The sequence below is a fragment of the Orbicella faveolata genome, unplaced genomic scaffold (assembly GCF_042242905.1).
Source record: "Orbicella faveolata isolate gen_17 unplaced genomic scaffold, um_ofav_v1 contig_13, whole genome shotgun sequence".
NCBI lineage: Eukaryota > Metazoa > Cnidaria > Anthozoa > Scleractinia > Merulinidae > Orbicella > Orbicella faveolata.
Window position 1 is genome coordinate 5168057 of NW_028301540.1, and position 27913 is coordinate 5195969.

Consider the following 27913-nt stretch of genomic DNA (forward strand, 5'->3'; position numbering starts at 1 on the left):
GTTGAGGTACTCCCCTATTAATATGATGGGTGTGGTCGTCGTTCCTACTAGTCCGTCCACGCACAGACCCTCCATTTTGTCGTAAGTTCGTCGAGATCGCAATGAGTCGAAAACTGTTTGATCACTTATTCAACACAAACAGCTTATTCAATTTTTATTTGTCAGAATTTATACCAGTCATACATTTAATGCCTTAACTTACGTTTCTGTTCGATTGTCCTGAATGGGTCTCTTTTGGCAGTTACTCTTTCTCGGGTTGTTCCATGGATGTATTTTGGTACAACATTGTAAGTTGTGTGGTATTACCAAAAGTTACCACTTCGCAGACGGACAAGAATTGTCGATGTGATTACCTATCAATACAGGACCTAACGCAGCTCGTATCGTGCTCTTGTCGTAATCCTACGCTTTCCAAACTGTTTAGAAGCAGCCTGCGTAGCAAGCGTTCCGGTACGAGCAAAGAGATTCTGGCCTGTTGGTCGCGCGAAAATTGTGGAAAAAAGTCGACAGAGACGGGGGTACGGAATGCGAAAAAGAGCCTTATCCTCTGTACGGGAATGCTTACTACGCGGGCTGTGTTAGCAGTTGCTTACGAGATGTTTTACTGCTGTAAAAGCGGATAAAAAAGTCAGGTTCAAGATGACTAAAAACACGATAATCGCGTAACATCAGCATTTACATAGCGCTTAACAGTAAATTGATAAAATTTTCACTCTTTGTCAATACAGTACCTTTCAATTCAATTTCAACAAGTTAAAGGGCAGCAAGACGGTTTTTATAGCAACCATTACCTTTGATCATTTATATTAGTATTGTCTCTGTTTCATTCATGACTATTTTAAAACTTTTCAACTCCCGAAAGATCAACAGCTCACTTCTCCATAAAATCAGTGGCGTGACGCACGTGACAGGAAGAGGGGTAGAGCTAAACAGGTAAATTTCATATTCTCATTTTCATGTCATTCAGTGATTGTCAAATCCAGGCATTGGGAAACTTCTGGCAAAGCTCTCCACCTCTCCCCTGAGAGTATCAATCTTTGCTTTGATTTCTGTGTTGGAATCAATGTGCGAGAGGAAGTCCTTCATAACGTCACCTTGAAGGAGGAAGCGAGAAACGAAAAAACAAAACAGTAAATAAAAGCATTTCTCAGCTGTTATTAGAAGTCGCAACAGAATAGTTATAAGCTTCAAAGATATGGGCACAAATTGAAGTTGATTTCAAAGCATTGCAGACATCATCGATGTCTCCTTAATCATAATTCAACTGTTTTGTCACTAGTTTGTGATCTTCGGTCAAATTTGAAATGGCTGCCACCATAATGTGAAACACCACCATTGTATAACAATCAAATTATTTCAATTGATTTAATTTCTAAACTAATTACACCGGTCTGTAAACCTAACATACTGGGCAAACGATTGTACAGGTCACCTATAACTGCAAGGGGAAATACACAATTGTGTTTCAGTTTTTTAGACATCTGTGCCCTAAGACTAAGTCAAAGAATGAATATAAGATATGTCTGTGAGACAGAGATTGAGTCGAGAAAGCGACAGGCTTCCCCAATCCTCCGTGGGAAAAAAGATGGCGACTGGTACATTTACCGATAGTTCTTAGTGCACTTAAACCTAAACAACGTTCATAAAAATGTTCAGAAACGTTATAAAATCTTCAAACCTAGGCTACTTAATATCCTTAGTGCAGGGACAAATATTGTAATTATAAAGCTTTCTTTGTGCCTTTAGGGCTGTGTTAGCTTCGCGAGGCATTGTGGTAAAATGTACAGCCGCCATCTTTTTTTTTACGGTGGATTGGTACCGTCCTCTCACAACAGACCTGTACTTTCTTACCTGTTGCGCTTTGCGCCTCTAAAGCAATCTTTACTCCTCTGTCAAGGTACTCCACAACTTTAACAAAGTCAGCTTCTTTAAAATTGCGAGATGTTAAAGCGGGTACTCCTACAAAACAAAGGAATGAGTGATCAACTCTTAACTTCTCCTCACAGTATCACTGCATTGTAACGCAGACAAGTGATGAAAATAAAGAAAATCATCAGCTTATGATGTTGTCTTGATATAGCACTAAATTCTCAGAACCGCAAATAAAAGAACTTATAGCAATCAGCGGGGAGAGTTGCTACTTTGACATATTTACTTTGTTCACGAACAGAAGAATTTGCAACTGTAGTATCACTAGCAAAGTCGCGCTATCAAACTTAGGTTCAGTCCACACTACGCCGGAGGAATTAAAAAACGCAACAATCACCGGTCATTTTGGATTTGGGTTTGAGGAAAACTCGGTCAGGGAAATCACATGGTTATCGTGACGCCATTGTTTTCGAAAAGGTCCGTTTTCGAAATGTTTTCCGTCCACACGAAGACGAAAAGCCAGCGTTTTCAAATTCCTCCGGTTTGAAGAGCGTTTGAAGGCCTAACTGTAGAAATAAATCCGGGGAAGTGACGGGGCCTCAGTACACGTTAACGTGCATAATCTAATGATGGACGCTCATGGTTTGAGGAAAGTTAACTTTGTTTCGTGAGAAAAATTTATTTCCGTTGGAAATGCTATGAAACATTTCAAAGCACGGTTAGAATTTTGAATTGCTAAGTGCAGATATGTTTTTCAAAGGCTAACAAATTTGCACCGTGTTCAACGCCGCAATCTTTCAGCACCAGACATGAAAAAAATACCGGATAACATTTCACACACCCAGTCTGAGTCCTCCGGGTTTTAAAGCACTCTTATCTCCTGGACACGTGTTCTTGTTTGCAGTTATTGACGCCATTTCTAGAACCTTCTCTACACGGGCTCCGTCAATTCCCTGAGAAATAAAAAGTAACACTGCTTTGAACAAAAAGTTCCCGTTCACAAAGGCGTGGCAAGTACTGCTGGTAAGGCACATACAGTTCACCTACTGTTAAAATTAATACTGCAAGGAAACAGCAGGGTGACTCTATGAGCGGCCTACGATGGATTATATGCCCAAAGGTATGGCCTGGTCACTGTAATCTATGACACTATGGATAAAAGTTGTTTTTGTTTAATTTAATGCAAAGATACAAACACATTGACTTGCTTAGCAATCAATATGTCACTTTACTTGTTTCAAGCACCCAAGCAAGCGCTCTTGGCAGCTCAAGAGAGAGCGCTTGTTCGCAATTTATCCAAATTGACAAACAACTACAATCTTGAAGCAGTACCGATTAATTGCCTAGTTATCGTTTCCCTTGGCATTTGCTTTCTACCTTTACCAGTAAAAACTACTTGCAACGTTTTCTCAAGGAATGTTCATCAGCATATCACAGAGGCAAGATTTAGACCCCCAATTGCCAATCCACAATTTTTTAATGGAGAAATAATGAACCTCCGGGGGGAACTCCTACATGAAAACGACGGGGGTGCTTGTCGGAAATTTAAAAAAAAAACCCTAAGAGGTACAAAGATCCTGTTTTGTGGGCGTGGCTTGAAATGTTTTTCTCCCCTAAGAGGTACCAATTCTAAAACAACACAAACTGACACTGACGTTTTTCAGCACAACGCCCTAAAAGGTACCGTGAAAGCTCCCACTATCAACCTTTTGAGGCACAATGCCCCGAGAGGTAGCAAAGCCACTTTTTCAACCCTTAAAAATATGACAAGTACAACTGTCCTTTTTTACATAGGAGTTTCCACCCCAACCCCCCCCCCCCCCCCCCCCCCCAAGAACGAACCGTGCTTGAAGGATTGTGTTTTTTCCAGCTCACCTTTGGTCTCAAGTCAAGGAGAACAAGATGATTGTCTGTTCCACCTGTCAAGCAAACGACAGCAAAATATTTAATTAAAAACCAATAAAGAAGTCAAGACTAGGTATTATAGTGCCATAAAAAGAACAGGAATTTGAGAGCACAAGAGGAATGTCAAATTACTGGAGTGTTTTATGACAGCCTACAGGGCTGTCATTAAGTCTGATTCACATGTAGCCTTGATCTTCACAAAATGGGTGAATTGTATCAACTACTGGCAAGTTCACCCGTAACATCAAAGGGCCCATCAAACATACCCAACCATAGCAGCTGTTACGGATTACCGCTCCCTTATTGAGAGCCCTGGCCTAATACATGGTTTACACTTCTTTATGCAGATTTAAAATCTGATCTATACCAGTGATGAACATCTTACTGTTTAATTTATAGATTCATTCATTAACCCAAAATATTAAGGTTGCTAATCCTTACCAGACACCATAGAATATCCTGAATCTGACAAAGCTTTTGCCATGGACTTGGCATTCTTTAATACCTGAAGCTGGTATTCCTTAAACATTGGGCTTTGTGCCTGAAACATTAATTGCTAAATATTACCTCTACCATCATACTGTAAGTTATTCTTAAAATCTGAGCTCTAGATAAATATAATAATGCAAAACAGTATTAACCTTGCACTGCAAATTATGTTCAATGCTGGCCTTGCAAAAAGTTCCTTGCTGTAAAATCATTGTACTTAGCACAAAAATACCACTATGTATTATTGTAGACCCTTTGTCAAAATGTTAGTAAAAAGCTATTATATATTAGTTGAGTTTTTTTAAATTGTACAAGTAAAACTGACAGATGAAGATGATACACAAATAATGTTTTGTTTGTATGTGGTAGATCGGTGCTCAGTCTGTATTTTTCATGTCTTTTTCTGTATTTTCCTTCCTTTGTTATTGCTTTGCTTTGAACTTGTAATCAAATTTGTAAACCGATGCTTTAAACCTCTCTGTAACCAGCAGCCATACTATGACAAATTATCTGTTCTTTCTCGTTATGTGCCTTAGCCAATCAAAGTGAATGGTTAATGCAAAGGGCCTAACAATCTAGGATAACCAACTGATTGAAAATCAAGTGCTACTCACCTGTTTGAGCGCCACACCTACGCCTGCAATAGAATGGTTGTGTGGTCCTCCCTGGAGTGATGGAAACACTGCAAAGTCAATGTTCTTGTCAAAATCATACTTGATCTCTGGAAGAAGGTCAAGGATTAAATCACATTGCACTGAAGACCTCTCTTACTGTGTAACAATGTAACCTGGCAGTGATTATCAATAAAGTTAAACAAAGCTAAACATTTTCAGTGACTGCCTTAACGTTTTGGATGAAAATGGAGGAGTTAGGATGTGGTTTGGTATAAAGTGGCAGTTTGGCAGAGAAGATGGAGAGAAATTTGCATGCAGAGTGCTTTTGACTGCTGTGGACACTATGAGAGCAAAGTGTCTTTCCTAAAACATAATACAAAAAAACCTGAGGGCTGCAACTCAAACCTCTTCAACATCATCCCATGCACTGAAGGTTAGGCCACTGAATGATGATGACAGTGGAACCAAATGTGTTACTATGAGCACTGTTACTTGGCACAATATTTTCTTTAATCAGCAAATTAAAGGATATCTTTTCCTGTTTTCTTGTTAATTCCTTTGACACCAACACGGTAGAAAATTAAGCCAGCCCTGCAAGAGAACAGAATCAGAACAACAAATGAAATCTCACAAAAAAGTGTGTTGATATGTGACCACGTGGTCCAGTGTACTTTAAATGACTTTTAGCATAACAGCAGTTATTCAAATTGACCATTTACATTCCAGTTAAAATTCCTGGACTGCAGTTTTGCAGGACAAAAGAATACATGGCCTTATCACCAACTAGAAATTGTTGAACTGTTGCATAGGCAAAAGTTTCAGTCCTGACAAAATGTACCAAAAACAGCCTATTTTGTTGTCTAAAACAAATTATTTGCTGCCTACTTCACACTGGAGTTTTATAATCCTGGCTAATCCTGCCTATTACTTCTGTTATCATGCCTGTTACTACAAAACATTTTCACAGCTGGACTGTATTTCTCCTAAGTACTAATGACAATGGAGCTTGTAACTTTATGCATAGGAAAAGTATGAAGACCACAAACTTAAGGATAATTAATTAATATTGTCAGTACCTAACTGCTCTGAGAGTCTTATGAGTTGTTGTTGTAACCACATGGGAGTGGTCAAAAGGGCTAGGGATAACCTGTGCAGAAACAAAATAAAGACAATCAGGCAAATTGAGTCAAGTGCTGAGGCACAAAGTCATGGATCCTTCATCTGTCATGTTGGAACTAATCGGAGGCACATCTAGAGCTGCTCCAAAATGATCACAGATTGACCCTCTTACTAGGCTCAAAAAACAGAAAGTTGGGGAGGACAGTGGTGCTGGAGTGAAAGTTGATGTTTCCATCTTCAATGCAGAAAAGAGGGACAAAACACTTTATACCTTTAAGCCTTCTATTTTTCACAATTTTATGAGAATCCTCTCCCTTCCCCACAACCCCACTATATCTACCATGGTGTTTCATAATATGGATTATTATCCAACTGCAGCAAATATGATCCAAATAACAATCCAAATATATAGCGATATTGTACAGTTATTTGTACAGTAGAAAACCTGTTTGCTGTGCAGGTCGGCGCTTGCATGCGAAGCTGTCACACTCTACCCCTTTCATTGATAAATTTATTGACTACAACAGCTGGATAATAAATCTCTTACTAGGTGTTTTGGTATGTAGTATTGCTTTATATTTTTACTTGTTGTTTGTATTTTGACCCGCCCTACAGGCTCGTCAAAATACGGCACAACTCGCAAAAAAAAAAACAAAAAAAAACAATACTACACACCAAAACATCTAATAAGATATATTGCCTGCTTACCTGAGCAGCTACAAGACCACTTATATGTGCCATATCTGCCAGTAAAACAGCTTTATGCTCATCAGCAATCTGAAATACAAAAGAACTCAACCATTACCAACAGGGCATTTAATTATTAACAAATAGCCCAATTTTGATATATTAAAATTCAACCTAGCACAATAGACCTCAGCATGAGGCTCTGGGGAATAACTACAGAGTTTGTGGGGTTTATTCCCCAGAGGTCTATTGTTTTAGGCTGAATTTTAATATATCGGAATTGGTCTATTAACAACACAACTTGTAAAGACTGTCATATATGTATTTGCCAAGTCACTGACTTTAACTAGTAATAGAGGGTCAATCAACTATTACACATAACTTTGCACAACTTTTAAGTCTCAAGGATTACAAGTTAAACAAAGGGTGTGTATGATCTGAAGAACAGCGTGTACCAGACAAACTTGCTAACTCTGTTTCCCACTTAAGTCTGATGCCTCTTGGCCTAAAACTATTTCTTCAAAAAAAATTCACAAAGATTTCTCAGATTTCAATTAAACACATGTACCTACAAACTGTAAAGCAAGGTATAGATTGATCAATATTAATCTGAACAGTTGAAAGATGTCCAAAGCAAGACAAGTACCTTTCTCATTCGCTCATATTCATAAAGCCTTGAGTAAGCACTAGCCCCAGCAATGATCATTTTAGGGCGGAAAAGACGAGCAGTTTCTTCTAATTTGTCATAGTCAATCAAGCCTGTCTCCTCCTAAAAACACATTCAAACAAATTGTTAATAAATTACTTATTGACAATCACGAGTACATAACATGCAGGCTTTCTTAATGTCTACAAGCACCAACATGGGATTATTTATTAAAATTTGTGTTGTGGTGGGTGCAAATAATACACCAAACCAACCAAGTGCTAATTCATGAACCTTGTCCTACAAATACCTATAGTACTACTAACTGCTACAGCTGCTGTTACTACAACAGTACCGCTCCTCCTGCTGCTGCTATTGTTACTGCTACACATTCAGGGGAGGGGCCCAGGGAGCCTGGGACCACCTATGTTGGGTAAAAAAAATCGCAGAAGGAAGAAAAACCAGCAGGACAAGCAACCCCCCCGCCCGCGCCCGCCTTAGCTCGAGGTCTGGATCTGCCACTGACATTCCCACCATTTTTCCCACGTAGAGAAATAGGAATTGATGATTGATGATTTCCACATCATTTTATTGCTGAAGGCTACTTACATTCAGTCTGTATGGCATTGACTCAAAATATATTGATGTTGCAGAGATCCTCTTGGTGTCAGTCATAAAGCCATGGGTTAAACTGGAATAAGAGATCAGACAAATAGCAGTGTCTCGTGAGTGTCCAGTTAAATTTATCTGTTGAGTCTACCTGTTGAGGCTTTGGAATTTAACAGGTCAAATGGCACACCAATGGCATGACTTTAAATTCTAGATTCTACTTTGAAGAGACAAGTATTGCTTCTCGCACTGGAAAAGATTTTAGTTCATCAATAATTGATGAACTAAAATTATTGTTATAACCCAGTATCAAATACATTTGTCAGATTGCACCAACATTTATGTATCCATTTCTAGACCTGGACATAAGAGAGAGGTGTCTTGTCCAAGAACAAAAGGCACTTGAGAGCCATACCAGGGTTGAAACTGGACTATTTAATCCAGAGTACAACACAAGGGACACAAGGCCATCACACCCCCTTTTCAGAGCTAACGTTAAAAACAAATATTCATAGCAATCAGTAAGCTGAGTTTAAAACTTGAAATTGTTTGAGCCTGGAACTGATTGAATAACTACAGACTGAGATATATGCCATGAGTGTACAAATGATTAAGGTTTATGCAAAACTTACTGTCCCCCATGGGGCAGGTCAAGCCCCATTATTCTGTCATGTGGCTTCAACAGGCCAGTATAGGCAGCAAAATTAGCAGGAGACCCTAAGGTACAAGCAAATTGAATCTAAACACATGCATTCTACTTTGAAACTGGGCACTGGATACTGTATGTCAGGGCTTGAAAAAACACTTGAATTCCAGGTTGCCCTTGGGACAAGCAGCTCTCAAATTTTGCTTGTCCTGGGCTAGTCTTAGTTGGCTCTTTCAGTGATTTAGTTGGCAGACAGCTTGCCTGATCTGTTGCCCAGCAGGCAAGTGACAATGAAAGATTACTTGCCCAGCAGGAAAATCTTCTTGTCCTGGACAACCAGAAGGCACTTTTTTCGAACCCTGTATGTATGAATCAGTTATAAGAATGACCTTTTTCAGAGACATCCAAGAATGAACTGATACCAAAGGCGCAGCCTCAATTGTTTTGAGGTTTTGGTGCAACCTGGTCATTAATTTGTTGGATTGAATTTTGAACCAAGGAAAAAAAAATTGTCAGAAGATGGTGCATCTATTTACACAGGCTACACATTAATTAAAATTAAAGACATATTACATTAAACATTTTTTAGTACACCACTAAACTTGAGCCTGCACTAACGGACACCTCTCTACAATGGCTATTTTCCTCTGTCCCCAAGGTGACCATTGCAGAGTGGTTCAACTGTATATACCTGAGTATGGTTGTACGTTTACACCCCACTCATTTGGATCAAGGTGAAAGGCCTCCAGTGCTCTCTTCTGAACAAGTCGTTCAATTTTATCAATAATTTGTGTCCCTCCATAGTATCTGTCAACGGCACAAAGAAAAGAAAGATAAATTAAAGCAAGTGGAAATGAGTTTCTCAAACAGATCAAAACAAAAGGAAAGAAGATACCAGAAATAGAAAATGTAATCAATATACAACTTTAATCAGTGAAGATCCTGGTATCCTACCTTTTGCAATCAATAATAATTATTGTTAGTAAAATATTGATATTTTCCAGTGAAAGAACAAACTCCGCTTGTTATATATTGTTCAAAAGATTACTCAGTCACATTATTTTTATCATATTTACCTTTGTCCAGGGTACCCTTCAGAATACTTGTTATTCAAACAAGATCCCATGGCTTCCAAGGCAGCTCTGCTGCAGAAATTCTGAGCCAGAAAGGTAAAAAGGACATTATTTAAACAAAAACAAGATACTCAATTGCCAGTTGTGATTATATCACAATTTTTTAATACCTTCACACAAAAAAATTCAAGTAGACAGGTTAAGAGAATGAATGATTTAATCATCGAATCTCCATATAAAGAAAACATTAATTTTGTTTAATGGAACATTTTCAGCAGGACAGCAAGTTCTGGCTCTCACAGGCAGGCAAAACATTTTGAACTGAACTATTTATAGAGAAAACTTTCCGTCATTGCCAATTCAAACCAGGCAGGAAAAATCATCCTCAAAGCCCGTCAATTTGCTTGGATCCCAGCCCATAATGAAACCACTGTATCATGCACATCTGACATTAGCTGCATTATCTTGACGATCATACCTCAGATGCTATGAGTTCCAGTCCCCTAACTTGTCGGTCTTTTTCCTGTTTGATCAAGTCATTCATCTCGGGGTCATCATCTTCTAGTGTCTCCTGGCCTGTCCAAATAGTGGCCCTTACTGCAGAGGATCGGTAAAGTGACTGTAGGGTTGTGTTGCCCAAGAGAATGTCCCAGCAAGGCTATAAACAAATATGAGAATCGCATTCTTTAATTAGTGCTTCAAGGACTTGTTTTTCAGTATTTTCCCTTTAGAATAGGTTGTGTCTTGAGTATGAAGTGACAAGCAGTAATTGACATTCCAACTGGATGGTATGCTAATCCATCATAGACCATTCTATATTCTCTTTACTTTACAAGGACTGCCCTGTGATCATTGTAATATGGATTGGGTGGCAGGGATGGTGCAATGGTGAGAGCACTCACCTTCCACCAGTGTTGCTCAGATTTTTATCTCCAGCTTACTGTTATAAGTTGATTGATTCTGGTGTTGGTTCTTATCCGTGTTCGAAGGGTTTTTCTCTGGGTTTTCCAGTTACCATCCCACCATGAAAACTAACACTTCTAAATTTCAATTTGATCTGGAAAAAGTGGACAAAGAGCCTTATTTATTGCTAAAGAAAAAGCCGAGTGACGCTTATAGTATTGCTTACAAACCAGTTTCCTTTGATCATTACGACTGTTACAGTCAGTAAAAAAAAAATAGCCTCAAAAGAGGACCTGGATCAAACAGGATGCAGTGTTTCCTGGTATATTTATCATGCACGAAGCAGTGACCTCTCTAATCTCTCAGTCTGGAGAGCAGTTTCTATAAGAACACTGCAATAGAACTAAAGCAAATCTCAGGGAAAGCTGCAATTACATGTACAGTTGCCGTAGAGTTGTTCCCATGTTAACACAAAGGTTGCTGTCTGATAATAGTCAATTTTCTACATCACGCGACGCTAACTGTTTCTGTCGCATGGTAGCGTGGCACTTAAGTACAGATTGCATAGGCAATAGGTCACATACTGATTTAAGGGTAACAAAGAATAATTTATTATAAGCTAAATTTTAAGGCTATGGAATACAGTAAGGTTTAGCGACTCAAGAATATAACCGCAGTATTGTTGCAATTAAATTTCATGGAATGTATAAGCCACTAATGTGAGAGCTTTAATTCAAAATGGAATAAGTGTTGAGAGTGTAACCTTGTAAAATAGATTGGAACAGAAATAAATGCATCCATTGAAAGATTCAGTCCTTTGATTGTGGACCAGCACCAGGAGATATCCCTGAACAGTTGCTGAACGTTTTTCAGCGATTCTATAGCAATCACAGCGATTGCAGCAGTCATATGGAAACCAGGCCTCAATTGTCTTCCTCAATAAATCAAGACAAGTCCCTCGGGGGGAACATGCTTAAGTATATACACTGGATGCACTTCCCATCCAGAATTCCCTCACCCCCTCTCCCTTTATCAGAATCAAGTAATAGATCATTTATATCTTGCCTAAACAGCTTTATTCAAGAAGTTATATCTAAAAGAAACTGTTCACAAAAACGTTTATTCATGGTGCTTATGTATATTTGTTGTTGTTGCAATTGTTGAAACTACTTCACCTTTAAAGGTTAAATTTACAATGCATCATTGTCCCTTCATGGGGAGAGATCACACAGTATTTATTACTTAACAAAGTCAATCAATAAAGGTGAAAATGACGATTGTTCCCCCCCCCCCCCCCCACCAAAGTAATTAATTCCGAAAGAAAACCATCTCAACGTGTTTTTCTCCGATAGCGCAATGAGCGGAAAACTACGTTACGTGCAATTAACTTACGCAACCTCATTTACATAACTAGGTTGAATCTACTCACCTTAAGAACTCCAAGTTTACGTGAAAGGTAAAACATCTCCGACGTCTGTTTGTGGTGATGGAATGAATAACAGATAAATAAATAAAACGCGAAGTATGAATGGATATTTAGGAGCAAAAGGAAAATATCTATATCTGTCTGCCGTGACAACAAAAGGACGGCTGTGTAAATGGTCAGCGGTAACATTATTAGAGCGCGAAACTAACCCCCTCCCCCACCCCCATCACTCCAACAAATCTTTTCCACCCCAATCTCTTTCTTCTCCCCCGGTCTTCACTGCCGTGCCATCGTTTCCGCTCCAAAGAAGACAGTTTCGACGATTCGTTTCAAAACTTCTGGAGCTCTCGTCGTTATTTGCAATTTGCTTAAGAGGTCAAACGAATAAGGCTGTTTTGTAAACAGTGCAGACTGTTCGTGACGTCGCCCAAGATTAAAGCAAGAGGCTTTTTAGACGGCATGCGGTCTTCTGCCGGTGCAGGTGGCGTCGTGTCGTCGTAAACAGCTTGGGAAGTCGAGCGTTACGTGAGTAAAATGAAGGACAATGGGCCGTTAAAATTTCCAAAACCACTTATAGTTTATTCCGACACCCACGACTCAGATTGCTACAGATTTGAGGACATCTTGAGGTCAATGGACGTTAGTCATATATGGAAATTTCTGTAGCTTTCATAACCCTCTTATATTTTCCAGTTCGCCCTCCTAAAATTATTTTCGGCTATCGCTTCCCAGAATTTTCGAGTTTTGGTAAGAGTATAATTACTCGGCAGTTAAGTATTGACATAAGTATTACAGTTAGTAACCTTTCTTTACAGCTAACGTCGAACGTCAAGCCTTTTTCGTGTCAAAATAGTTTGTTTAATGGGAAAATTCTGCATGCAATAGGCTTAGAAACGATGTTACGTATAGTTGTCTCGATCCAGTTGTCTCCCATTAATCAATGTTGTTAAACATTTTTTAAACCGTATGGTGGCGTATACTGCCGCAGCTGAGTAGCCACATTGTTTTTTAGGTTTGTACGTCTTTCAATGTGATAAATTATTCACGGAATTATCTCATTTCTCACATGCAGGGGTCTGAGCCGCAAGACCGGAATTCCATAGATCTCCCTTCACTACAAGTTACGAAACGCCCGAAGGGAAGTTGAACAATGCAGCACCCTTGAAAGTCGTTTATTGGCTTCACGTAGGAAAATTTTTGCCGTAGTATATTGGGTCACCGAATTGTACAAGTCATTTCAAAACGTGACGCATTTTGCTTCTCGCAATCCAGTCGTCAATTTTAGTTTATATTTCTACTCGCTTCGTGTCGTCTCGTGTCACTGAGCGTCGGCAAATCGGACTTTGTGTGGCGTGAGAAAATGAATAATAGTATTCTAGGGAATGGAAGTCAGCGATCAGAGTTGGTAATATTTGTGTCCAAAGGAAAACGGTATGGACCTATAATGGCTTCTGTTCCTGCGAACAAGGAAAATGTCTCTCCTGAGAAAGACATGGACTGTTTGTCAGACAGTTTTCAAAAGAGTCTCGCTTTGAATCACGTCGAGAAAGATGGGCGCTATTTCCTCGATTTAATGGATAGGGAAAGCGAACGATTAACAAAGCTTTGTCAAGCTACAGAGCAAGAGATGGCGAGTAAATCACTACCAGAAGATGGTAAGAAATCACGAGACAAAAACTACTATAAACATGTACAATGAACGTCTATGAATTTACTTGCAGGTGTAAAATGCATCCAACTTATTTAACCTCTTCATTGTTGCTTGCTAAGCCTCATGAACTCATTTTAAGGGGAAGGTGTACTATATTCGACCAAAGGAAAATTTTTTTGTCGTATTTATAGCTCTGATGTCTTTTTGTGTTTACTCTGGTTTTACCAGTGCTAATTTTTAGCTTTGTGGTTTGGTCTTTTTAATTTTCCAAACAACCCAATTTCTTGGTATTTATTTTGATTCTGGGGAAGAAATAACCCTCCAAAAAAATCCTTAAAAGGAAGAAAGATATTCACAGATTAATTATTGGGTGGCAGAGTATTGTAGCATTATAGTTTAAGCTGCTATAACATATTCAGGACAACTGATAACTGACATTTTGACTGAAAGTAACTGAGAATTTTTCCTAATATGTACTCAGCAAGCACCCACATTTAACTGCCTTCACAAGAGGCTTGACATGCTTGCTGCAAAAAGTGGCAGATATCATGTAAACTATTTGTATGCACATGAGGTGATGGAAGATGCAGGAGAGTTTCAGTGGATAGAGGAAATTTTCCAAGTTTAATCAGCTGTTTGTGTCTAGAACTATCCACACCTTGAAATGTTGGCACAGTTGTATTTCAACTAAGAACTAATGTAAAATGTTCCAAAATGAGGATTACCTATTACAAATTCATTGATAAAATGTTCTAGCTCTTTATAATTTGTTTCCTTACAAGTTTCAGTAGCATTAAATTTGAGGCATTTTGAATGTGGCTGGAAGGGAAATCATGAATAGAAGCAAATTATTTGATTTATGCAAAGCTTCATGTCATAAATGTATCCATAAAAGTGTCTTTCTGTGATTTTATGTTAAAAGACCTTAGCAAAAGATATTGGAAAAAAAATCTCAATTTATCTCAAAGCAGACTTTAACTATTTTATGTTGCCTCTCTCAAACAACTTGAAACCTGAGGGCTCACAATGACACACAACCATGCTTATCTGCTGATGTACTATTTTTGTCACTTAGGTGTTTATTTTGTGGCAAGAGTTTCTCACAGTATCACCTAAAGTTGGCATGAGCTTAGTATTTAGCTACCTAGTAGGCCATGTTACTGCAAAGTGTTACTTCATAGCTTTGTTTTCAACATGGAATTACAATTCAACTTGCATTATATAAATTTATGTTAAAAAAGTGATAGAGATAACAACATGAGAAGTCCACTCCAATTTTGTTGCTTTATATAATTTGCTTGCTAGAAAGTGCACCAAGACTTCACACCAAACAAACTATTTTAAGCTATCAATGGCAATCAATTCATGACGTGGTCTTTTTTGTTAAGATCCTATTAGTTTTTAGGAACTTATTGCTCACAGCTAGTATTTGGAATATTATGGTTGTTGGTAGCTGAGCTTTCAGCAACTCTAATATTCCCGATACCTGTTTGTCAACAGGGTTAGAAATTAACACTTTAAAAGGAAGAAGAGATGCCACTATTGTACAAAAAATATTGTACATAATAGGAAGTAGAGAACTCTTAGGCCAGGTCAATGGCTCATAGGCTTGTCTAGTAAGTTTGTAGGTCTAGTATCCTTTAATAGGCTATTATTTTTGCCATGATTCAGTGAATCAATATTTCCTGTTAACAGGTTAGTAACTTTTGTATCTACTGTAGTTGGTCAGCTTGGAATAACTCAGTGGCCAATTGCTGACCTACTACAATCTGATTTGCTACACAGCTACATTCATAGACACCTTCTGTCATCTGATGGAGACTTCTTGGGAGTGATACAGTCTTTGTGCATTGTGGCCAAAAAGTTTTAATAAATAGAACTGTCCATTAGTGCCATCAAAAATAGTCGGTTGGCTTTATTAGACTGCTCTCTAGGTCTCTCGGTGTCTCGGTTTCTTTTAATAACCATCCCATAAATAGACTTGTATTGCCTCATTGAAAAATTTTTGACCAGTCAAAAGGACTTCACTGTAGGAGGCTTGTTCTTTTAGTAACAGTCAGGCATAACAATACGAAATGGTTCCTTTGTGTCAGATTATAAACTTATAAAGTTCCCACGCAGGGAGGCGCTTTTCTAAATATCACTTATTCAGAAGGCAACCTTGTTTATATTGATTTTTGATAGTTGACTTGTTGCTTTGTCCAGTGCCATTTATCTGTTGTTACATACAGGGTTTGTATGGGTGATGAAAAAGCTGGAAAGTCATGGAATTTTATAATAAATTTCATTTTTCAGGTCTGGAAAGTCATGAAATTGAAGTGTTGGTCATTGAAAGTCATGGAAAAGCAATATATTTTCTGGGAATAAAAAGGCAAAAAGATCAAAAGTTGTAAATTAAAATAACAGACGAGTCAGAAAAGCAGCTTTAATTCCAGTAAAAAAATAAACACTTTCTCCCATTCTATGCATCGTAATGTGGGAAAATACCTTGAATAATAGATTGTTTTAACAATACCTTGAGAACAACTGCTTAACATAGGTCATGCAAAACTAAGAAAGGTCATGGAAAGTCATGGAATTTTAACAGTTTAATTTAAAAAAGTGCAAACCTTGTACACACCTCAAGCTCACAGGGGAGAAATTATTGCTAATAAGCGTCCATCGTTTTATTATGAAAATAATAAATATGTAAATAACATTGATTTGTCATCATGACCAGAATGATACGTGACTTGCTGTTACATTCTGAACCTTTTCTAATATCTACATTGCATGTGTGTATGTAAGGATATGAGGTTCCATCAAAATATTTTTTTTTTGGTTAGAAGTAATTTAATTTTTAACTGCATGTAGTGGAACATGCAGGTTATTAAGTTTTGCAATTATATTTGTAGGAGCATATTTTCTGCAGCCTAGTGTTGCTATAGGGCATTGAGGACAACATTAATCATCATTAACCATCTGAGTACAGTAAATTGGAGGCCAGTAGTTCTACAAAGTTATCAGTAGACTCTTTCTTTACTACTGTCTTCTTTCAGTTATGATAGTTCACTTTATATTAGAGTGTCTGTTAGGCCTTTCCATCTGTTCAACTAAATCTGTACATTGCCTCTTAATCCCAGGTAGTGTTGACCATTTTTTGATGTTTTTTTCTCTATAGTTTTAAGGTGCTAACTATTAAAGGTACAGTATTTTTTGAAAACCAAGCACACAAGTATTGTTAAAATACTTGAAAAAATGACACTCTTAGCATATTTCAGACCAAAATTTATCTATTTTTAAACATTCTTGACTATGCATTTTGTTGCCCAGTTTCACACTTCAAGAGGTTTTTCATTGTGCTTTTCATTGCTCTGATTACTTATGGTTACTTCCTTTAAAGGGCTGGGTACCAGGCAAAATGACAACCAGCTTTGATGACAATTATTTTGCCCCCCTGGTTTGATCAATGTCAGAGGTTTTTTCTTAGAAAGAAGTTCAGTTTAAGAACATTAGACTGCTAGAGGATTGTTTTCTTCTTTATAATACCAAGACAGATAAGCTGGGCTTCAAATCAAAAAAAGGAAACTGGCAAAATTCAGTATACAGTTCACTTCTTCAGTCATGGGCACTAAAGCATCTCCCCCATTCCCAATACCCTGGTTACTTCACTTCTTTGAACTTCAGGTGAAGAGTAGTTTTCTTCAGAATCAAGACAGATGATTTGGTCAGTGTGCCAGTGATAAAATACATAGTTACACAGTTTCATATCTGAAAACAATTTAAACATCTTCCTTACCTTTTCATTTATAGAAAACAGCCTTTAGGCAATACATTTTATTAAATTTAAGAGGGAATACACTTGTAGTTTTTTTACATACAAGTCATGTGCTGTTTGCTTTGATTTCTTTCTTAAAGCTTGTGGGAAAATGCGGGCAGCCACTGGAAAAGCCAAGCTCTTGGTAAACAAAAAGTTTAAACAATTCAAAGGACTATGTGATACAAATTTGGTAAGGTTCTTTTACTAGAAATAAACATATGTCAATTTAAGTATCTCGTTCCTTATTTTTCCAATACCCCTTGAATAATAAGAGCCTGTTCCTAGATCAAGAGTGACTAATCATTAACTTCAATGCAGGGCTTAAAAAAAATTTGAATTTGTGCTTGCCCTTCAGATGAGTAACTCTCAAATTTCGCTTGCACAGGGCAAGTGAATGCTTGTTTTTGTTTTGCTTTTTTTGACTTGATTGGCAAATGTGTTTTTTGGTCGGGCAAGTGGTCATATAAAGTTGGTTGCCCCACAGGAAAATCTACTTGTCCCAGACGACTGGACTGCACTTTTCATATATATAATTTAGTTTTTCTTTCTCAGTAGTTTTAACCAATGTTTAACAGCATGGGTAGCTTAGCTTCACTTAACTGGAAGCAAGTAATAATTTTTATCTTTTGTTAGGGCATGGGTGAAACAAATGGTAGAAGACCAACAAATGGAGACCTTGCAGGATTCTGGGATATGGTCATGATTCAGGTAATATCTTTTACATTATGGCTTGGTTCAGTTAGCAGAAGCCAAGCCCTTGACTTTTTGTGCAATGGTCAATATTATACTGACTAAGCTTGTAAGGATATTCCTCATTGTTTTTCTCTGTATGTCTTTTCTTTCCCTAGCTTATCATACATCGGCATGAACATGAATCCAGGCATTGCGCAAAAGTCCATTGTATATAGCCCTAGTGTAGGGGAAAAATAATAATCTGAGTCTCCTTATAGGAGTTAGTATGCAATTTTTCAATCAACAATGAAATACTTCAGGTTTTTCTGGTTGGAAATGAGTACATGTACAATTAAATCAAAACAATGCATCAAAAGTACCATTTTTAAGCCTTTGAACAACCAGTTTATTTTCAAGTATGATTTTGGTTCGCCATCTTGGTTCATGTAACTGATCATGTGGGCTGAAGGCTCATGTTATTTGTTCCTTGTAGTCCTTGCTTTGGTTTTAAAAATAATGTGGTGTTACAGATCAGTCACAGATGACGACTAACATTGACCCCCTTCAAGTTCCTGCAGAGCTCCCGAGGCAAAATCCCAGTAAGAACACTGACACTTGATATATTAACCACCAACCCCTGTCAGGAGCCCTAGCACTATGCTTTCCTTGTAGTTTGTATATAAACTGACTGATATCTCCCTCATTATTGTTTTCTCATGCAAGGTCGATGATGTAAATAGCATGTTTTCAAGCATAGATGAATTACGTAAAAATGGTTGGATACAAACGCAGCCTCCTCCAGATGAGGTAATTGTCAGCTACTACATCACTGTGCAGTGTGTGGTTTTCTACTGAATGTTCATCTCTTGGTCTCAGTGGTCCAGAGGTCTGAATTAGAGCCTGAGGCCTGTTGGGCCCGAAAAGCCAATTTTAGTTAATCGGTATTTAAAGACGGAGAGATGTATACGCCTGAAATTTCTTGTATGAAGAGAACCTCTGTTCGTATTAAGAATATGTGAATAAAACAGCTCTGTAGTCAAAAGGTTTGAGATTTTGCTATGGCTTTTCGGGCATGAAAACTTTTCGGAACCTTCAAGAAACGGGCCCCAGGTTTGGGGTCACTGTGTTGTGTCACTCTGTTGAGGTCAATGTCTTGACACAGATTAGTAAGGTATCCATGAGCCAGTCTAACCTGTAATGCACCATACTTCCTTTCCTGGAGTAGAAGTAATTACAGTAACTTCATGGCATGATATCTGAAGTCAAGTGCTAGCCTTGGTAGGCCATCTACCATCTTGGTCAGAATGAAAAAAAAAGAGAAATAAAACCACCCCCCCCCCCCTGAATAAATTATGAACTCACAGTAAAACTGAAACATGCCATTTTTTCTATCACTGAAGTGGGGGAGAGGTGGCCAGGTTAATTTTTCATCTGCAATGAAAAAAAACCACCCCTTCCTTGGAATCAATAATGAACTTGGGTTAAAATGAAAACTGCCACTTTTTTCATCATTGATATGGGTGGAGAGTGGGTCTTAACTTGTAATTAATAGAAATGTTTGCTTAATGCCTGCAGACCGATTTTTCTAAACGATCATCATTAACCCGTCAGTCATCGCTTTCAAGGCAGTCATCTCTGGGCAAAGGCTCAATAAGACGGCAAAAATCAAAAGAAGAAGTAAAAGCTACTGAGGCTGAACAAAGAGCGGCTGCAAGAAAAAGATTAGCTGCAGCAAAACGGACAGCAAGACAGAAAATGCTGCAGAAAAACAAATCTTTGGATGATGTTGAGATATTTTGTTCCCCGAAAAAGTAAAGCTGTGGACCATTGCTTAAAGAGTATAGTTTGAAGAAGCATATTTATGGAAGAATTTTTAAATTGAAGTTAGAAGCTAGTAAGCTATTATTATTCAAGGATGTTTTCAATTGCCCAAAATAAATAATATTAAAATTCAAGATAAATCTAACAATTAAATTGTAAAGCTTTCAGTCTATCACACAGGAAGTTAACTTATTTTCATTGTTTATCATCTCCAGACTTCAAAACTGACATGTTTAGGTTGAAGGGCTATTAAAAAAGGGCTGAAAACTGTTATTCCAGCTATTTAAATATAAGAAACTCTTCGCATGTGAACACCCTGCCATATTTGTTGTAATAAGTGACATTTTGTAGAAGTAAGTGCTCTTTGGCAGCCGGTCCTTCAAGCCATTCGCTTATTGTTTTGTTTACGATAACTGAAGATATCTTATGGAACTTTAAACTGAAAGAAGGCTTTTAGAGTGATTTTACCTAAACAAACAATACAAAACAAAAGATGTAGTAAGGCTGGGCACATGTGTAGCACAAGTGCAAGCATAAGTGTGCGCGAAACATCATAACTGGGACGCATGTATTAATGGAAGTACAAGGAATAGAAAAGTTTCATTCTTTTATGTCTGCATATTTGAAACTGCGACCATTCTCTTAGGCTATACTTGTTTGCTTGCATTTGCAATGCCTGCATAAACCAAGCCTTAGGAAGTAACATTGTGCTTCACTCTGGGATCTGTTTCAGAGGAAATTAATCAGTAAAATCACTCTAATTGAGTTCATAATTATTGTAAATATCATTGAATTTGGGTTGAAAATATGCTGCTTCTAATAACAGTTTTAGGTTAAATTTGATAAGTATGAAATTTTATGTATTACTATTAACCAAAAACAACTGTAAATTTGCTATTTATTTTTTGCTGTAGTTGGTGGAGAAATGAAAGAAATTTTTCTTGTGGTGTTGAAGTGTTTTGACTCTAAGTCAAAGTTTGTCCTCAATATCATTTTATCATACAGCTTGTATTTGTAAGGATGTCTTTGTGCATAGAATGCTCAACTTGCTGTGAGCATATTTTATTAGATGAAAAAAGAAAAGTGTAAGCAAAGGAATAAGAGGTATTACTGTATTTACTTGAAAAAGGGCCACAGTCTTTATAATTTTTTTTTTAATTTTTGATGCAGCACTTTTTCAATGTGGCGCTTGCTCAGTGGCATGCTTATTCAAGGTTGGTGCATTTTAAAAACTATAGCAACAACAATCAAAACTAAGTTTATGAAAGTGGTATTCAAGTACCTACATATGGGCACAAGTGCCTTCAAATAAGCTTTGCTCTAGAACCAAAGTAATTCAAATAAAGGCTGTATTGTTGTTCCTGGTATGGCACTTATTCAAGGGCATTGCGCACTGATCTTTTTGCCGTCATGTGCAGGACTCATTCGAGGGCGGCTCTTAATTAAGGCCAGTACTTTCTCATTCAAGTAAATTCACTAATCATTTGACAGAGGTGCCATTTTAGATAATATTTTATAGATTAAACGATTTGTAAATGCTTAAGGGTGTTAGTACCAACAGAAGAGTTTTCAATGCAAGGCTTATGAAAGCTCGATGGGTGTTCTTAACAGTTGTTTTGAAGTTATTTCTTGTACATAAAATAACAAAAAGATTTACCCCAAGCAGTTCCTTTCTGTGGATTTTGTTCTCAAGAAATACTGACTATTTAAGGAGAATTTGAAAACTGTGCTTAAAATTTTTGTCGCCCATTAGTCATTAAGCAGATCTAGGTTGTCAGTAATTTGAGAGGCGTGTTTTAAGTGTATCACTACATAAAATGTTGTCACTTACAGAAATGATTGTCTAGTATATTTTTATTGAAAGAAGTTTGATCGTTTTTCACTGCCAAGAATGGTTCAAAGAAAGGGACTGGTTCAATCTCCTAATTAAGTTAAAAGTTGAGGATTTAGTATAACATGTAATCACACCTCTAACTAGCCCAATATGGAAATAATTGGATGAAAAAACTCCAGGGACTAACAGAATAAGACAAGGCCACAGGCTGAGTCTATTTTAGCAGTCGGGAATTTTTTTGTAATTCTATTTTCCCAAATTGGACTAGAATTTAATTGTATTACCTAATAATAATTTATTGTTATTTTGGGCTGATGATATAAATACCTGTGTTATTGGCAATTGCTGGAATAACTTATTGAATTCAGGTTTGTTAATAATTTATTATTTATAATTGTACACTAACCAATAGTATTGTTTGAACCTTTTTCAGTTGGGCTTGAAATTTACCAGTGAAGATTGTTATTAGAAGTTTTATATCAATGGTAATTTTCCATGTATGGAAAATTTGACACCAAGAGTAGAAGTGAACATTTAAAAGTTGCATTCAACAATTTTCCATGTTTTTTTTTTTTGCGCTGTCATGTAAGCAAACATTGTTAAAGTTCATTCATGTAATTTTTGAAGACATTTCTTTTGACTTCCTTACTGTTAAATTCTTTGCCTCAGTTGAGTTTTAGTTCAATTTTTTTCATTCTAATTTATGGTTAAAATTAATAATCCTGAAAAATTAGCAGAAGTGCGTGCTTCATTAAGAGTGCTTATGAACATCTAGATCATGTTTTATTTACTGTTCTTTTTTGAAGTTTTAATTCTTACAACATTGGAATCATGAGTCACAAGATAACTTTTATCTTATAGGTGGAGAAGAACAATAAAGGTGTTAGAATTGGTACTCTTCCCTTTGTCTTAATTCACAGTAAACGGTGTTAGAGAACAGGTACCTTACTGCTAGTTTGGTTTGTAGTCATATTCTAATAAGTTGAAGACCTTGTTTTGTAAAATTGGCACCTTCCAGTGTAAGTTTCATAGAAAACTAAAACAATGAAAATGACAGCAGAAAACAAATTTTTACTAAAGGTGCTCTGATTCGTGTTCTTGGTAACAGACTGACACTACCTTAAACTGAGGCGATTGTGGGGAGTCTTTTCGCGTGCTAATGACAGCGGTCTCTTGTGAATGATATTCCCCCACGTGATATGATATGCCCTGATATTCCCTCCATTGCAAGCTAGTTCCAGCTCTATAAAACTGAGAATACGAGTATGGCCTAATAGGAACTGTCCAGATATATTCAGGGAGACAACTCTATTTTATTTTGACATAAGTTAAGCGTGCAGTGTGAGGCCAATATACCAGTTTGGCTAACGTTTTTACATCCTTGTTGCTACACAATTCGAAAAATGTGATGATTCATTAGGGATGTTACGGTGATTGTTCTTTATTTTTTATACGTGCTCCCATGTAATCAGTGCTTGTGGCAAATTTAACCTTGCAAATGAATTATTGCATGGTCTGAATTGGGCTGCAACAAGGATGGTAGCTGAATCTGTCTACTTGGAATCATGAGTATGACTGCTCCTTGAATACTAAGACCATTTTACAGTTATCTGTTCAGTGACCTGGCCTTTGAATGGCAGCAAGGCTGGATGTGACCTTGTTTTGATACAGACCTCACTGCTTTTGTTGTGTAAATCAAGTTGTTCTAATGCTACCAAGGTGCATTTACATGACCATTCAAAGGCCAGGTCACCAAGCAGACAACTGTAAAATGGTCTATTGTATGACTCAAGCTCCTTTAACTCCAATCTATGATATTAATCATCCGTGTCATAAGCCCTGGTGGAGCTCCCATATAAAAAAGATAGGGGTGCTTTTACTTTTTAGGGATTAAAAACACAGTTTTGGTACCTGTTAGGGTGGTCAGCCTCAAAAGGTCCACAGCAGGAACTTTTGTGGTACCGTTTAGGGTGTTGAGGTGAAAAAATTTGACAGGAGACGATGTGTTGTTTTAGAATTGGTACCTCAGTAGGGGTAAAAAACATTTCAAGCCACACCTACAAAACAGGATCTTGGTACCTCAGGGATTTTTTTTCAAAATTTCCTTTTTATATGGGAGTACCCCTGGGTCATAAACATCCATTAAGAATGAATAATAGACATCTGTATGAACCATTTCTGACCACTGAACCACTAAGAACTCTTAACAAGCTTGGTCGTTACACTTGGCTCAATTCCCAGAGACCCAGGTGCTGTTGTTATTTTCTGATGACCGTGCTCTCTTGAGTGTAGCTGATTGTCATTTTGTTAATATTTCAATGCACTCCTTACTTCACATATTGCTGTCAATACTAATTGTGAGAGAGCCTTTATAATTCCATCAGTTTTGCAGAAGACTTTCCTAGAAATTGAGCTGTGAACCGACTCCAAAGGGTGAGGGACTACCTTCAATAACAAATATCCACTGACAAAACAAACCAGAAAATGACAATCAAAGTAAATAAATGTTATTTTCTTGAAATGGAGCCATCGTGGAAATTTTTCGAAGCTCCTTGGTGGATGCAAATATTTGAAAAAAAGAAAACAAAAAGGAAAAATAGAACTTCGCTCACCAAACCCTCTGCAAAAGATCTGGTCAACTAAAGGCACTTCATAATTTAAGCCTATAATGGGAAAGTTTGAGTTCCAATGATTCAAGTGATACATTAGGTGGTTTTACATCTTCAATGGAGGGAATATTTTGTTGACCCATGAAAATCACAGACAAATTTATTCTCTGCATACCACAAGCATACCAGGCAATTTTGGACAATATCTCCTGTGAATAAATAAACAATACCTTCCAATTTGGCACTAAAATATGCTTGGATATTTGCCTGTGGACATTACCTGTTTTGCAAAGCAGTTTTCTGAGAGCATGGCTCAAGGAAAACTGTGAGGACAAGGACACAAATCTGAGCATATTTTTGCATCGAAATTATGGAAACATTGTGTTGATATCTACCCTTCAAATTTTTTTGTGTTGTAGACAGAAATTTACCCATATAATGTGGCCCGAGTCACAGACAATCTACACTGCTGGTATATGTGAGTGTCCAGCTGCACCGCAGGTTAATGTAATGAAGTAATTGTTGGTTACAATGAAGGTTACAGCTTGCACACTTAGCAACTTTCAGAAATTGCAGACAGGAGTGTGGTAAATGCGCTCCAGATCGCGTAACCTGGGTTTGAACCTTGGCTGGGGACATTGCGTTATGCTCTTAGGCAAGACACTTAACTCTCAGTGTCTCTCTCCACGCAGGTGTAGAAATGGGTAACTTTAATGCTGGTGGCAACCCCGTGAAGGACTAGTATCCCATCCAGGGGGGAGTAGAAATACTTCTAGTCCTTTCATGCTACAGAAACCGGGATAAGCTCCAGCCTGGTGAGCCACTTGGCTTGTATGCAGACTGTGTCAGGGGCCTAAGGTTAGGTATTTTATAACAGAATGAGTGTAAAACAGTATGGCTCTAACATCTTCATAATTTGTTTTATCATGGGAGACAAAAACAGGATACTAAAAAATAAGAAGCTTGAGTGAAACGCATGTTTATTTCAGCCCAAAGCTGCATTCATGCATTAAATAACAACATGTACTTAATATATGCAAATATACATCTGACACAAGCCATGGGTTAATCATTTTTAACTGCACAACTTCCATACTGGTATATTCCTGATCAATTTCATTTTTTCATTCTCAGTTAGTTTCATTTCAACTACTAACTACTAATCATTGACCCCCTTCTCCCTTGATTTTTTCCCTAATTCTCGCCTTGACTAGAAGGTTATGACGGTAGTTCACTTGTACGGGAATGCTTGCTGCTCAGGCTAAGCAGCATTAATCAACAGGTTATATTGATTAATAAAGAAAGAAAGCACAACTTTTGCAAAATAAGCAATCATAGAAAACGTAATTGGCACAGTATCTTTTTTCCTGTTTTTTTTTTTTTCCATTTAAATTTTAAAAAATGCATTTGTTAAGGTATGTATAAATAAACATTTCTGAAACTCATTTTAGCTACTGCTATAAGTGCATTGCCAAAGAAAATATTTCCACAAAATGTGCATGCTGATTAAGTGACAAGCTATAAAGGTTAAAATGTTCCAGTGTGCTGTTACACCCGGCGGTAGACACCCACTTGGTGTTTGCAGTTAGGACAGTTGTGGAGAACGTCCTTCAGGGCATCGATACAGAATGGAATCAGACAACAGCCAAGCCAACCACTACAGTAAAAACAACAAAGAAGAACACATTAGAATTTTCTATAAATTATTATACAGGGACCAAGGAGACTTTTCAGGCTACAGAGAACTGTTCTGAAAATTACAGCAATGGGCCCTTGGATGGTCTCAGTAATGTCCTACAGGGTTCGCCATGGGAGGTAGTGGTATACCAAATTATATACCTGAAAAGAAAAACCCCTTATGCTCAAAATTTGCCCTCAAATTCATGCAAAACACCAAAATTTGGAAAAACAGGGTATACTTAATACCCATAAAAGGTCCAATTGCGGCATCAAAATACTGTGTTCTTGATTTAAAATCCCCCTATATACTGTACACCCAAAAACCCTAACCCATCCTAATCCTACGCTAAATCTCTAGCAGCTTTCTTCCTCCAGGAATGCTACAAACAAAAGCTATCTTAATTTTTTTTTTGAAAACGGTTAAAATATGGACTTGACATGTGTTACCGCCTTTAAAGTGTGTGTCAATATCCATTTCTTGCTCACCTGCAGGGTAACAGCAGGTGCCACTAAATTGTATATATGTTACATTGGGAGGAACGTCTAAGCTGAGCCGAAAATAAAAAATACGCCATTCTATTATATAGACACAAATGCTTTACTGTTTTACTCACTCACTACGCTTGTTCATAAATATTGTCTTTATCACTGGAAAATAAAATTAAATTCATCGCTTCGTACCTCCGTGGATAGTATAAAATGTCCTCTTCATATTTTTTAATTTGTAAACAACAATGCAGCACGTACTGCTCAACAGTTTCATTGGAATCATTGGCAACGTACTAAGGCTTCACCCACAGATTCCAAAGACTTGTAGAATCATTGTTGACAAGTATCAACCTGGGTTGATATTGGATTAAACAGCACGTAAACTTGTAAGAGCTTACGTTTTGCTGTGTTTCGACGTTCTAGAAGTGCTCGATCTTGCTGGAGTCTTGAGGATAAAGTAAACGATCACTGGTTCGTTCAATCGTTATCTAATTTTCCGTTTAACGGACTGGGATTTCAATTTTATAAGTTGAAATCACAGTATTCGTTTAGAGACTAATTTAATTTGTTGTCATGGTTGTTGAATGTTGCCCAATATTTCAATCACTTTCTTGTTAAGCTATTAAACTGCAGGCTTACCCCATAAGCGCCACACCACCACAAGCGATCCAAGTCAACGAGCCAGGCTCGTATGTAGTGGCTGTAACAATGCTAGCCTGACAATAAGGGCAAGTCATGGCCACAGGGTTTTCATAGAACCCCATGCCCACCAGAAGTTGAGCAGGCTGTGTGTGGATGATGGTCGTCCCTGGTGGTTGACCTTGCACTACCGGCTGCACTGGATACCCGGGTTGCACTAGATAACCTCCTGCCTGCTTTGTTTCATATCCTGATGGACCTGGGTAAGCTGGAGGAGCTGGCTGAGTAACAGCTGGTTGTTTTCCTGCGTCCATTTTTGTAAATGAAATTGAAAAGCTCTCTCGTAGTCCGGATACGCTAGTTTATGGGTCTTCCTTCTTGACTGAAGCTTGATCGTCATAACATCGGGTCCAGTCTTCTAGCCGTGATGACATCATATTCTAAACGCGGAATGCACGACGTAAAAGTCCCGGGTTATATCATATTCCGCAAACAGAGTATAAATTTCAACTCTGAAAAGATCTTAATGGATCAGTTTTATATTTCTTGCGGTGATAAATGTCATGTTATCAATTTTCTATAAGGCCCGCTACCTTTACCACTCCCCCGCCCCAACCCCTCAGCACAAGCACACGCACACTACCCTAAGACTGAAAAATAAAATATAAAACTTGAATGAAATCAATTCGTTTTATCATTTCACTGAATGTAAAATAAATAATAAAAATATCTT

General features: G+C 37.6%; 3 protein-coding genes across 5 annotated transcripts; 1 reads left to right on the forward strand and 2 right to left on the reverse strand.

Moving 5' to 3' along the window:
• Positions 1 to 139: 139 nt before the first annotated feature.
• Positions 140 to 12190, reverse strand: LOC110039892 (serine hydroxymethyltransferase, mitochondrial-like). Its single transcript, XM_089284210.1, has 16 exons — positions 11990 to 12190; positions 10136 to 10315; positions 9661 to 9740; positions 9276 to 9391; positions 8571 to 8655; positions 7939 to 8020; positions 7330 to 7452; positions 6705 to 6773; positions 5954 to 6024; positions 5409 to 5468; positions 4878 to 4983; positions 4216 to 4315; positions 3745 to 3788; positions 2711 to 2822; positions 1852 to 1959; positions 140 to 1094 (listed from the first exon to the last, which is right to left on the reverse strand). Exons 1-16 carry the CDS (start codon positions 12173 to 12175, stop codon positions 964 to 966), a joined length of 1653 nt encoding a protein of 550 aa, XP_089140336.1. The 5' UTR covers positions 12176 to 12190; the 3' UTR covers positions 140 to 963.
• Positions 12191 to 12246: 56 nt separating this feature from the next.
• On the forward strand, positions 12247 to 22658 carry LOC110040572 (disks large-associated protein 1-like). Of its 3 annotated transcripts, none has more exons than XM_020745817.2 (6): positions 12247 to 12511; positions 13059 to 13641; positions 17535 to 17626; positions 18070 to 18144; positions 18832 to 18915; positions 19684 to 22658. In XM_020745817.2, the coding sequence occupies exons 2-6, from the start codon at positions 13347 to 13349 to the stop codon at positions 19921 to 19923; spliced, it is 786 nt and encodes a 261-aa protein (XP_020601476.1). In that variant the 5' UTR covers positions 12247 to 12511; positions 13059 to 13346; the 3' UTR covers positions 19924 to 22658. The 3 variants fall into 3 exon arrangements, with proteins under 3 accessions (XP_020601476.1, XP_020601478.1, XP_020601477.1); XM_020745819.2 differs by lacking the exon at positions 12247 to 12511 and adding an exon at positions 12545 to 12615; XM_020745818.2 differs by lacking the exon at positions 12247 to 12511 and adding an exon at positions 12660 to 12733.
• Positions 22659 to 25335: 2677 nt separating this feature from the next.
• LOC110040612 (LITAF domain-containing protein-like) lies at positions 25336 to 27793 on the reverse strand. Its single transcript, XM_020745871.2, has 2 exons — positions 27181 to 27793; positions 25336 to 26029 (listed from the first exon to the last, which is right to left on the reverse strand). Exons 1-2 carry the CDS (start codon positions 27492 to 27494, stop codon positions 25921 to 25923), a joined length of 423 nt encoding a protein of 140 aa, XP_020601530.2. The 5' UTR covers positions 27495 to 27793; the 3' UTR covers positions 25336 to 25920.
• Between the last annotated feature and the right edge of the window lie 120 nt (positions 27794 to 27913).

Bases quoted from the DNA above. Each gene is read 5' to 3' on its own strand.
- LOC110040612 (XM_020745871.2), bottom strand. From the start codon at position 27,494: ATGGACGCAGGAAAACAACCAGCTGTTACTCAGCCAGCTCCTCCAGCT. The intron at 26,030-27,180 runs GTAAGCCTGCAG...TTTTTACTGTAG, and splicing joins GGTGGTGTGGCGCTTATGGG to TGGTTGGCTTGGCTGTTGTC.
- LOC110040572 (XM_020745817.2), top strand. From the start codon at position 13,347: ATGAATAATAGTATTCTAGGGAATGGAAGTCAGCGATCAGAGTTGGTA. The intron at 13,642-17,534 runs GTAAGAAATCAC...TCTTTCTTAAAG, and splicing joins TAAATCACTACCAGAAGATG to CTTGTGGGAAAATGCGGGCA. The intron at 18,916-19,683 runs GTAATTGTCAGC...TAATGCCTGCAG, and splicing joins CGCAGCCTCCTCCAGATGAG to ACCGATTTTTCTAAACGATC.
- LOC110039892 (XM_089284210.1), bottom strand. From the start codon at position 12,175: ATGTTACCGCTGACCATTTACACAGCCGTCCTTTTGTTGTCACGGCAG. The intron at 8,021-8,570 runs GTAAGTTTTGCA...CTCTTATTCCAG, and splicing joins GACCTGCCCCATGGGGGACA to TTTAACCCATGGCTTTATGA. The intron at 5,469-5,953 runs GTACTGACAATA...GTTCTCTTGCAG, and splicing joins AAGACTCTCAGAGCAGTTAG to GGCTGGCTTAATTTTCTACC.